The 12,582-nt window shown below is 46.3% G+C and overlaps 1 protein-coding gene across 1 annotated transcript in view; it reads left to right on the top strand.

Annotated features, from left to right (window-relative positions):
* BAHD1 (bromo adjacent homology domain containing 1) overlaps positions 1-11,996 on the top strand; it is a 112,397-nt gene extending 100,401 nt beyond the window's left edge. The window contains exons 5-7 of the mRNA XM_048485425.1: positions 5,215-5,291; positions 6,755-6,846; positions 8,655-11,996. Of these exons, the coding sequence (XP_048341382.1) occupies positions 5,215-5,291; positions 6,755-6,846; positions 8,655-8,844 (359 nt within the window). The 3' untranslated portion in view covers positions 8,845-11,996. The remainder of the gene's footprint in view (positions 1-5,214; positions 5,292-6,754; positions 6,847-8,654) is intronic.
* The last annotated feature ends 586 nt before the right edge of the window (positions 11,997-12,582 follow it).

The following is a 12,582-nucleotide window of genomic DNA, read 5'->3' as shown; positions in this document are numbered from 1 at the left end:
ATACCTCAAAGGACCCTCCTCTCCGAAGACCACTGGCAGAGCACTGGAAGCTGGCGCCCGAAGGGCTTCGGCGTCCTCCACCACCGAGGACTCCGGAGGAGGATGTTAAGGAGTTACCTAAAAGGTTCCAGAGTCGAGACTTACCTTCCACGAGGAAGATGCCGGCGCCCAGCGACCCTCGGACTTAAAAGAGAGGAGAACTTGAGGCTGACTGCCCTGCCTGCACCATGGATGGCGGCGCCCCCCCATTTGAACCCGGCAGTCTTTTACGGGAACAGCTTCAGAATCCCTTGAGAGGAGGGCCAAATGTGACTTGAAGGAACAGGGGCGGGAAGCCCTTGAAAGCCTTGACGCAAGCCCTAGAAGAACTGGAGCGGGAGAGCAGGAAGGCGAGAAGCCCCTCGAAAGTGGCGACGCTATCTTTCGAACTGGGCAGCGTGAACAGCAGCGCTGAGCCGTGGAAAGCAGAGGGATTGTCCCGTGATGAAGGGTGTTCTTAGAGACCAGTTTCTCAAAGACCACTCGCTTCCCACAGTGATCATGTTTGCTGGAACTACTCCAGGGACTTCGAGCTTTCCAGCGTCCAGCGCGAGTGCCTGAAAGAAAGCACTGGAAAATCAAGGAGAAATCCCGAAGCAGCAATGCAAATGTAGGGAGCCTTTATGATAGAGCTGCGAAGCGTGACCCGGGAAATCTCCCTGCGCCCGGAGGAGAGGTAATTGGCGGCAAGAGAATTGATGTTGCTTCGGAGGGAAGTCGAAGAACCTCGAGGCGTCCCTACCCTAGCACTGGCGGCGCCCAGCTTTCGCCCAGCGTCATACGCCCGTTGCCCCTATTTGGACCGTTCCGCGAATGGAGGCCCCCTTGCAGCAACGTAGAGTCCTACTCCCGGTCCACCCACCCCCCCTCCCACCAGTGCAACCTCCGCCCCCTCTGGCACTTTAACCACCACGGGACAGGTTTCCCGCCCGAGCTCCAGCGAGTGGCGCCGATAGCCGGTAGGAGAGCTATAATCGCCCGCCACATCCCAGCGCGGATTTGATGGAACCCGCTTCCAGATTGCGCTTATTTTTATCCACTACAACTGGGGCTTTACAGCACATGCTCGAATTCGATGATCTCTATCGATCCGAAGCCGAGAAAGTGCGAGACATCGGATCCGTGTTGGATGGGGATGCCGCAGAATGGTTTGTGGAATTACATGAACTGGGAGGGGCCCCTGAACTTCAAAACGTGGCGGCCTTACTCCAAGGCCTCCGATTACGCTTTCAGGATCCGGAGGAGGTGAACAAGGCCATTAAGACTATTAAAACCCTCAAGCAGGGTAACAAAACCTTCGCAGAATTTGCTCAAGAATTCCATTTAGCCGCGAGCAAACTCCCAGACTGGCCCGAACGCATGAAGTGCGAATACTTTCACGATGCTATCGACCCAGAAATCTGCACCTGGGCAGATATGGCGCGTGAACCACAAACCATTGCTGAGTGGATTACAACTGGCAACCTTATTGCGGCCCGACTTACCCGATCCAAGACAGGGAAAACTGCCACCAGCAAGCCTCCTCCCAAGCCTGCAGCGGCTGCCGCCGCCCCGCCAAAGAAGGCAGGTGCTGGACCTCCTGCAACCGAGTCCACTTCCGAGCGTCGTCGCCGCCTCGGATTATGCTTATATTGCGGGGGACCGGGCCACATGGCAACCAATTGCCCGAAGAAACAAAAGGCGCCCGTTCCCGCTCCTCGCAAGTCGACGGCATGAACCCCACGTAAACCAGGACCTCGGGGATCCCAGGGAGCTGCGCAAACCACCTGTGAGGACGAATCCGGAGATGTCGATGACACCGAACCTGAAGGGGTGAGCCTTTCCTCTGGCCCCGCGGAGGAAATCCCAGTGCCAGATGCGGTGAGTGAAGGGGGCGCTCCCATTACTATTATGACCACTCTAACCAATACGTCCAAGCACACACGTATTCTAGCACGAGCACTCGTGGATTCAGGTTGCTCCCACTGCCTTATGAGGCCTCAGGTGGCAGAGCAATTAGGGCTTGAACGTATAGCATTGGCCAAACCCATCCCCTTCACCCAAATGGATGGCAGCCCGTTAGGCACCGACGGCCCGGCCCGTTTCAAAACCCAACCAGTGCTCCTACAATGCGCTGAACACTGGGAAAGGCGTAGCTTCATCCTGGCTTCAGTCGCCAAACATCCCATAGTGTTGGGAATGCCCTGGCTTCTCTCCCATGAACCCACCATCTTCTGGGGGCAACGTATAGTCCGGTTCACCGATCCTCCTTGTGGGGATCACATGCACGGGGGAGCGCCACCGGCGGAGCCCAAAGAAAACCCCGATGAACCCCAGCCAATGGCCCTCGACATTGCCCCAAGCCTGGAGTTGACCGCAGTTCCCAAACAGTACTGGGATTTAGCCAAAGTCTTTGAAGAACGAGAGTGCGATCAACTCCCCCCCCCCCATCGGGACACAGACTGTAAAATACTCTTGGTCCCAGGGGCGCAACTTCCGAAGGGTAGAACATACCGGATGAGCCCCACCGAGGAGAAGGAGCTTCGTGCCTTTCTCGATAAGAACCTGGCTCGCGGGTTTATTCGACGGGCCACCAAGAGCACCCACGCAGCCCCCGTTCTGTTCGTGAAAAAAAAAGGATGGGACCCTGCGACTTTGTACTGATTATCGTGGTCTAAACGCTGTCTCTCTTTCGAATAAGTACCCCTTGCCCCTGATCAAGGACTTACTCGATGCATTGGGGAAGGGGCGTATCTTCACAAGCTGGATCTGAGAGAAGCATATTACCGAGTACGAATCGCTGAAGGATTTGAACACTTAACAGCGTTCAATACGAAATTTGGTCAAGATGAATACTGTGTAATGCCCTTCGGGTTATCCGGAGCCCCAGGGGCTTTCATGTCGCTTATCAATGATGTCTTACAGGATTTTCTGTTCAAAGGGGTGGTGGTGTATTTAGACGACGTCCTCATTTATTCCCAAACAGTGGAAGAGCATGAACGACTGGTCAGGGCAGTGTTGCAACGTCTGCTCGACAATTCCCTCTTTGTAAAACTGTCCAAATGTGCCTTCCATCAGACCTCCCTAGACTACCTGGGCTATCGGATCTCTCCAGAGGGCCTGGAAATGGATCCTGCCAAAGTAGCAGCGGTTGTAAATTAGCCTGTCCCCACCACCCGCAAGGAACTCCAATCCTTTTTGGGGTTTGCCAATTTCTATCGAGATTTCATCCCCCAGTTTGCCAAAATTGCCCTACCGCTTACAGATTTGCTACGCACCAAGGGAAAAGGACCTCAGGCATCTAAGCCCGGGGTAGCTCATCTCCTCAGGAAGATAAAAGAGGAAAAAGCAATGGTGATACTGGTTGCACCAAGGTGGCCTAGAAGACCATGGTTCTCGACCATCCAGGAAATGGCGATAGCTCCACCGATAATACTGGAGCCGGAACCAGACCTTCTATCTCAGGGCCCCATGAACTTCCACGACCCAGAATGGCTCAAACTGACTGTGAGGCTTGTGAGAGGAGACATCTGATGCAAAGAGGTTTTTCTGCAAAGGTGACAACCACCATTTTGGCAGCACACAAGAGATCCACCATCAATATATATAATTCGTCATGGAAGGCATTCGTGAGGTGGAGCAACAGCCATTCAGTGGACCCAGAACATCTGTCATTACTGAACATATTAGAATTTTTGCAGAGGGGATTTGATCTGGGACTTCGCAGCGCCACCTTGAAAAGACAAATAGCAGCCATAGCTACAGTGTGCCCATCTATTGATGGCGTTCCTATCGCCAGGCAAAAGGCCGTTATGAATTTTCTGAGAGGAGTTAAGCTGTCACAACCCCCCACAATACATAGATTTCCTTCGTGGAGGTTGCACACAGTGTTAACAGCACTTACGAAACATCCATTCGAGCCAATACAAACCTCACACCTAAGATGGGTAAGAATGAAGACACTGTTTCTGATAGCAATAACTTCAGCTAGGAGAGTTTCGGAGTTGCAAGCACTATCCACAGATCCAAAGCTATGCATCTTTCACAAAGATAGGGTCACATTAAGACCAGACCCGGCTTTCACCCCAAAAGTGAACACCAACTTCCATCGACGTCAGGAGATTACGATACCAAACTTCATACCAAACCCGAAGCATCCAAAAGAGTACTTATGGCACACATTAGATGTCAGAAGAGTACTAAAAGCCTTTCTGATCAGGATGGAGCATTTGAGAAATTCAGAAGCCCTGTTTGTCAGTATACAACCTCCGAAGATGGGCCTACCTATGTCTAAGGCAGCTGTGAGCTCGACACTGAAGGCAACCATCATTGAAGCTTACAAAGCTAGCGGGTTATCAGTGCCTTTAGGAGTCACTGCGCACTCAATTAGAAGTGCGGAGACCAACGCAGCATTTAGAAACCATGCGTCAGTGGAGGAAATTTGCAAAGCGGCAACCTGGTCACCAATTTCATCTTTTGTCAAACACTACAAACTCAACTCCATTGCAGCCACAGAGGTGGCTTTTGGCAGAAGAGTTCTGGGAAACATCATAGGAGATGAATGAGACCCACCCTAATTAGGGGACACCGCTCTGGGAGGTCCCATGCAAGATGTCTCCCCCCCTCCCCAGTAGAAGAGTCCGTTGGATACTTATCATGAAGGGCTTTTCTACTGGTGGGAAGGGAAGACATCTTGGCTCCTCCCTAGTTTCTATTTTTCTCCGATGAAGTTTGTTTCAAACAAAAATTAGAGCACCCAGGAGGATTAGTAGGATGGAGCCAGAATGAGTTGAAAGTTTCTGTTTAGCCTTTATGTTTATAACGTTGTTCCCAAAAGAGATGTTGGAATGTGTATGTTGTTCTTGTGGTCCTCATTTCTACTGCGTTGTCAGATGGAATAGTGAGGGGATTTGACCCTGAGGACCTCTACAGGAAGTGATGTTAAAGAGTTTTGATTGGTCCTGCCTCCCTGCAAGTGATGATGGGTATATCTCATGCAAGATGTCTTCCCTTCCCACCAGTAGAAAAGCCCTTCACGGTAAGTATCCAATGGACTCTCTTACAGGTATGAACATCTGTCATTTTATTTATTATTATATTTATATACCACCCTCCCCAAAGGCTCAGGTTGTGAAGTCAGACTTCATCCTAAATGGGGCTCAGATTTTCTTAACATCTACTTTTCTCTCCTTCCAGGAGAGCTGATGATGAGCCTCCTGTGGTATTACAGACCGGAACACACTCAGGGAGGCCGCAATCCTAGCATGCATCAAGTGAGTTCTTGAAATCTGCAAGATGTTTAGAATGCTTAAGCAAGGATTACCAGGCAGCTACTTCCTTGCCAGGAGATGGGAATGGAATTAATACACTTACCTTACACAAGTTCTGTGCATTTCAAAACATGTTCTATGTTTTACCCACCGCGTTTGCATAGGTGGAATATGTTGCATTGGATGAGGAGGCAAGTAATCTATAACAAGCCTATTAAAAAGATTCATCTTCAACCAAACCATTCATAATTTGCCAGTCAGCTGTTCTGTAAACATGCTGCTGGGTTGGATCAAGCGCAACATTTCACCCTTTGCTGGAGCTCTTTCACATGCAGTGATGCAAGAAAAAGAGTGCATGAGCTGCTTGCATTCATTCACACTTACTTGTATCCCCACTTGTGTTTCTACTTATGCAAGGTATTGTGTATCCAAATCTTGGAACGTCAAGTAGCGAACTGCGCAGCTTTTCTATTCTTAGAATGGTTCCCTACAATGTACAATACTGGAGAGGAAAGAGATTGTTGTCCATGATTTCATGTGTGTGGTGTGTTCATGAGCAAGCTAGGATGGGAGCAGTAGATGTGGTAGAAGATCTTGCGCAATCTCTTTTACAAGCGGAACAATGTTATGTAGATTTCTTTTCCCATTTGCTCAGTGCTGGATCCAAGCCAATATCTCTGATAAAGAATGTTGGAATATGATGTTGTAGATCACATCCCTCAAATCAGAGCTACTGCAGGTCACCACAGGTGCCCCCTGACAAAAATTGCACTGCCCAAACCTCATATGATAACAGACAACAACTTACTTGTTCCATGGGCCCTTGGAGTGATCAGAATCCCTGAAATTTTAACCACCTCCAACCCAGTTTCCTCCTTCTCAGTGGTCTTGCTTGAAATAGTCCTGGCCCAAGTTACAAGTTACAAACATTGTGTAAAAGAGACCTTAAGAATGTGCAGTGGTCACTACAGAGATCTCCAACACCATTTTTTTCTGTCCAAATATCTTTTTGTTGTATTATCCAGATGGGCTTCTGTTGTTATGGAAGATATAAATGTCTTTTACCCAGTTAATAGGTTTCTCGTTAGAAAACCGTGTTTTGAAAACAGTGCTGGTTGATACGGTTGATGGTGTTGATGGGCAATGATTCTTCCTCTTACGTTGGACAGCCCTGACCTGGATGTTGCAGATAGTCAGATCTTGGAAGCTAAGCAGGGTCAGCCCTGGTTAATACTTGGATGGGAGTCCAGGGCTTCTACTCAGAGGTAAAGAATGCCTCTTGCCTTGAAAACTTCCTGAGGTCACTATAAGTTAGCTGTGGCCTGATGGCACTTTCCAACTGTTCCTTGGACAAGCTGTGTCCAAAACTGTAAGCATCAATATGCATGTGGTAACAGAGCTCCAGCAAGATTGTGCATACGTCTCATCTAACATTAAGGTAATCTTCGTTGTGTGCCTTCTTTTAGAACGAGATCTTTGCATCCCGACATCAGGATGAAAACAGTGTTGCCTGTATTGAGGAAAAGTGCTATGTTCTGACCTTTGCAGAGTACTGCAGGTAGGTGGTGCTCTAAACTTGCTTTTCTTTTGACAATCCATAGAAGAATGTGCCTTGCGATCCCACCACTTTGTTTATGGTCTGTATTTATAGTACATTTAGAGTTTATAATATAGGTGGTGTAATGGGTCTGCTCTGCCTGTTTCTTAGCAGGTGTTTTGGTTCTCTGCTATCTTCATTAGATTGCTCTTCAGAGTTCCAAGAGAAAGCTTGTCAGCAGACAAACAACTTATTTTGTTTTACTTTTGTATTATCCTTTTTTCAACTGTTCGCTCACTGTTCACCTGTCTGCCCAGCTTCCTTCTGTGAGTCTTGAAGAGATTGGGAAGTGAAGCAACTTCTTAAAGTGTTTTAGTTTTATGCAAATTACAACCAAACAACCCATCTTCAAAATCTGACTGTCCCTTGGCCTATATAATGATCCAGAATTTTCTCTCAGTGGAGTATGACAAAATTTATGATATTTCATGAAGGAGTGATAATGAAATATGTTTTCAAGTGTGCTTGAAAACTGGTATGCTATCAAAAGTTGCCTTGTTTTGTCCAGGAGCAGTCTGCAAAATTATCCATTTGTAAAATATTAGATTTTTGCTTTGTGAAATCTTAATTGTTGCATACTTTAGTTTTAGATTACATTCTAATTGATCAAAGTTGGTAAGCTGCAATGGCTATCACATAAATGGGAGAAATGGCCAATACCTTATATAATCGTTTTTGACTATGCAGTAGGTCTAGAGCAGGGATCTGCAACCTGCGGCTCTCCAGATGTTCATGGACTACAAATCCCATCAGCGCCTGCCAGCATGGCCAATTGGCATGGAATTGTAGTCCATGAACATCTGGAGAGCCGCAGGTTGCAGACCCCTGGTCTAGAGCCAGTAGGAGAGGTGAGATCTCCATACTAAACAACACTGTCTTATGGGTGCTGTGTGGTTTCCGGGCTGTATGGCCGTGTTCTAGCAGCATTCTCTCCTGACGTTTTGCCTGCATCTGTGGCTGGCATCTTCAGAGGATCGATCCTCTGAAGATGCCAGCCACAGATGCAGGCGAAACGTCAGGAGAGAATGCTGCTAGAACACGGCCATACAGCCCGGAAACCACACAGCACCCAAGTGATTCCGGCCGTGAAAGCCTTCGACAAAGCACTGTCTTAGTTTTTTTAAAAAAAATGCCTGTAGAAATCAGATCTGCCCTGAGACTTGTGCTCTGTTCTTTGGAAAGGCAGCATAAAAATCAAAGAGCAGCAGCAGCTGTTGTCACATGCTACCAGAGGCCCGGGGAAATGAAACGCCCCAACGGCATATGTATGCCTCAGGTGAACAGGCGAGAGTTCTGTAGATGAAATACCACTGTAGAAATCACCCTTTCTCTGGTCGCTGTGCACCTCCTTCTAAAGGTTTTTGGTGGTGGAACACAAAGCGGAACACCTGAGGAGGGTCTTAACAATCAAGCAGTTAGAAGGTTTCTATGGGAGCAGTTTGAAAGGTGCGTAGTAATAACACTTGGGTGTTCGTGATCCAACAAGTTGCTGTTGCAGAAAGTGATATCTAGGGAGTGGCCATGACTTAGAGAGAAATCCCATGCTTTACAGGCCAAAAGTCCCAGGTTCAGCTCCTGATATTTCCAAGGTAAAAGCATTCATGAAGCAGATTCTTTGCCAGAAGCCCTGGGAGCTACTGACAGTCAAAGTAGATGATACTGACCTTCATGTACCAGAGGTCTGGTTCCTTATAAGGCAGCTTCATATGGTTTGCTTGTTTATATGATGATTTCTGCTTCTTAGTCATGGCTATCTAATGGTTCTACAGATTTTGTGCCTTGGCAAAGCGTCGAGTTGAGGGGATCCCAGGCAAGAAAACTGTGATGGTCCCTCCATCAGAAGAGTATTCAACCCCTGCACACCGCAAGGTGCCGGAGGACACAGATCCAGAGTTGGTTTTTCTCTGCCGCCACGTCTACGACTTCCGACATGGACGCATTTTGAAGAATCCGCAGTAACGGAGCTCTGTGGCTGTGGGGTTGACAAGCGGCACCAGAGAGCCAAGGGCAGGCTGACCTCATCGTTCACGCATGCTCCTACTCTTCAGAGCACTGTCCACAGGCACAGGACAGAGTGCCCGAGCACTCTATCCTCTGTATTTGAGAGCAGATTTCCTGTTAAGGCAGATGTTCAAAGCACAGCACTTCGTCTAAAGAACATAAATTAAAATATATATCTATAGAGAAAAGTGTGTGTGTATATAGATATAGGTACTTGCTTCTGTAAATCTATATCTATATGTACAATGAGCTTCATATATCGAGGGGGGGAAGGGAAGATGGTCCAGGGGATAAAAGCCAGTAAACTGAATGCAGAGCCAATCTTGGTGGGGGATGGTTAGAACATAAAGAAGGGAAGCTTCAGCACAGGAATGAATCAGACTGTGATAAGGTCCTTGATCTCAAGTCCTTACGTGAAGGTAAGGACGGAGGCTCTCTTGAAGAGTCTTTTTTGGAGACATTACTGAACCCAGTATCCTTACTTATGGAAAATGTTTTCCTCCATAAAGGGAGAAGGATCACATCTGGGGTAGCTTTTATGTTCTATAATGATCTAGTCAGGTTGGAGATTTTCCAGCTGGCTCTGAGCTTCATCTCCAAAGCAGGAAGTGGGAAAAAAAAGATGTAACAGGATTACCTCACGCCATTATGAAAAAGCTGCATATCTTTCTTAGGCTGCAGCCCTAAGCCATTGACAAAAGTCGGTTCCATTGAAACGGTGGAACTTATTTCCAAGTAAGTGTGATTAAGATCAGGATGTAAGAAAACTTTAAGCATCATGCCTGTTTGGGAGGGAAGGGCAATACCTTTACTGCTGAAAAGCTTCCAGAGTATGGAGTTTAGGTAACAGCTGCTATGATAGTGATCTCTTTCACACAGAAGTCTTGAGGCATCTCTTCCTTTGGCAGAAATAGTTCATGTTCCTTTCCATCCCATTTCCGTTTCCTTTGCTCTCATTTTCAGTCCTTGTAGAATCTGGATTTGCACACTCCGTTGTACTTGGGAAGGTCTAGAAGCTCTAGGGGTAAGGAACGACAATGTGTTACTTTGGGTTATATTCTTTACAGAAAAAGCATCTTAATCCCAACCAGTTTAGTCGATACTTTTGCTTGCCTACCTCTCTTCCGATCCTGCCTCCCCCAAAATCTCTGACACTGATATCTGAGCATGACAACCAAGGTGAGACTCTTAGGCTCCCAAAAGGAACTGACCAATGAGAGGTTTGCATTGTTGAAAAAACTGCTACCTGATTCCTATGGATACTTCTGCCTCTTGCCTTACATGTATAGCTCTTAGAAATACTTTAGTTGAGCTTTTAACACAAAGCTATTTCAGTTAATTCTAAAGCAAACCAAAGGACAGCATAAGAAGAGTTCGCTGAATCAGTCATATAAATGTGCTGGGATTCCATTTGTAGATTGCACTAATTCTAAAGAATGAGAATCAACACTGTATCAGTCCATGTACCTGCTGACAGTCTCAGAGTCGCTCACCTGAACTGGGGAACTGCGTTTTTTGGGAAGTTCTGAACCTAGTGTTAAATGAACTAGAAGTGTTCCTATGGCTTTAATGTTGTTGTCTTTTCAAGTAGAAATAGCACTACCTGTATTTGCCCATGAGCTGGAATCAAGAGTATTGGCAGCTGAGTTCTGTGCCTGCCTGGCCTGGAGAAATTAGCCCTGCCGTGTTCAGTTCCTAGCGTGTTAACAAAGCGATATCTTGCTCTACATACCAAAGAGGGGGAAAGTCATGCAGAGGATCTTGAAACATTGGTAAAGGCTAAACATGGTGGTCATCATTGTAGCCATGAGATTGCATGGGGATGATTCCTACTATGTTTTGTAGGGAAAGGATTATTCCTGCTATTTAGGGGGAATGTCCCACACTAAAATTGAACCAACAGTCCAAGGCTGATCCGAGCTTACTAGTGCCCAAAGTAATGGGGTTATTTTTCATTAACCATTCCTGGGGCACGTAGAAGAGCTCTTGGAGTGACTAGTGCTACAAAGCACATCTGCTTTACAGCATGCAAATGGCACAAGAGTTTCCGTACAACGTTTCACTCAGGCCAGTGATAGCATGGCTGAAAGGAGGCTCTGGTTTTTATGGATGGAAGGTAGAACTGGCATCTCTCTTGTTAGTCCAGTGATAAGCAGGAGTGGTTTCGGAGCAATACTATGGGTACTGTAGCTACTGCCTATTCTTCCATTTGCCTGGCTCAGGAGGGAATTCTAGAGGAAACGGAGCAACTGGAATAGGGAATGTTCCCAGAGTGATGTGGGTAGAGTGTGTGTATGGTTGAAGATGGACAGTCTGGTCTATGCAGAATCAGATTTGGGGTTCCTTTTTGTTGTGATAGGGAGGATGAAATCTATATTTCTAGATATCTTCTCTTGGAAAAGGTGAAAGTGTGATGGTCATGGTGTAGATAACAGGAATCCGCACAACATTTAATTCAGACTCAAATTCAGGGTACAACAGCTCTGTTGAGAGAGGTTTTAAAATTTAGCTTCGGAAACCAGAGTAATTTCCAGTAATTTCCTGAAAACCTGGTTTGTGCAGCTTCCTCATCCGTCTTTGTCCTGCCTCCTTTCCAGGCAGAAAAAGAAGATATAAGAAAGAAACTGTATCTGCCCAGATTCTGGGAAAGGCTTCGGAGCCCCCTTATTGGACAGGGGGGGAGAACCCCCTTCCCTCCCCTTCCTTGCTTCTGATATTGTCAGAATCTACTTCAGGCCAAGAATATTGTTTGAAGACTTGTGTGGTGGTTTTATGCTGTTCTGCAGACAGCATGTAAATGATTTGAAATGTCTTATCTGAAATGAGAATATTTCATGCTTTTTTAATCTATTAGATATGGAAATATTTTTGAAACTGAAAATGCAGTCAGTAGAATTAAAATTGAAATGTAATACATGTAAAATATATTTTAGTTGATAATTTTGTAAAATGCACTTTTTTGTGTCTCTTCCCTTGTTTCCCAGATCTGTATTTCAGTGTTTACAGATGGAATGAGAACATTCCCTATACCCTCCTTCTGTGAAAAAGATATATTAGAAGTAATTCTTAAAATAAATTTGAGAAATTGTATTGATTTAGAAAACAAAGAAGCGACTGTCATGTTTTTATTAGCAGTTTTTCTTGTGTTGAGGATTACTTGATAAATGAATGTTAAAAGGTACCCAATTTTTTTTGGCTCACAAAGGTGCAAAAAATCACAACATAAAATATAATTTGATTTTTGAAGGGTTTGAGGCACGGCCTGGCTGAATGTTTCGATCGATAGCGGACGTTGGGAAGAAGGAGGCGTGAGAAGAAAATGGCTGGAATGACCCACGTCCTCCTCCCCAAACTGACTGAAAATAAGGGCTGTGTGAGGACATCCCCAGAACTAGAAGGTTCTGCACACATACAAGCTCTCAGCTTTCCACAACTGAGAGAGTGGTATGTGAAGGGGCACAAATACCTTACTGCTTCTCATGGTTGAAGGAGGGAAACTTAGGGCCTAACTAAAAGGGATTTTTTAAAACAAACCCAGCCCCGACTCACTTTCCATGCAGCAGTTGCGGGGAACCTGTTTTAAATTGTATATATTCAGATGGGGCCTGCATCATAGTGGGAGGAGAAGCTTCTGCCTCCTGCTATGCTGTTTCCTTGAGCTGAAACCCGATTCATTTAAAAACCTCACAACTCATG

This window comes from Sphaerodactylus townsendi, linkage group LG02 (assembly GCF_021028975.2).
Source record: "Sphaerodactylus townsendi isolate TG3544 linkage group LG02, MPM_Stown_v2.3, whole genome shotgun sequence".
Taxonomy (NCBI): Eukaryota; Metazoa; Chordata; class Lepidosauria; order Squamata; family Sphaerodactylidae; genus Sphaerodactylus; species Sphaerodactylus townsendi.
Note: the sequence above shows the minus strand (reverse complement) of the source record. Positions and strands in the feature narration are given on the sequence as shown.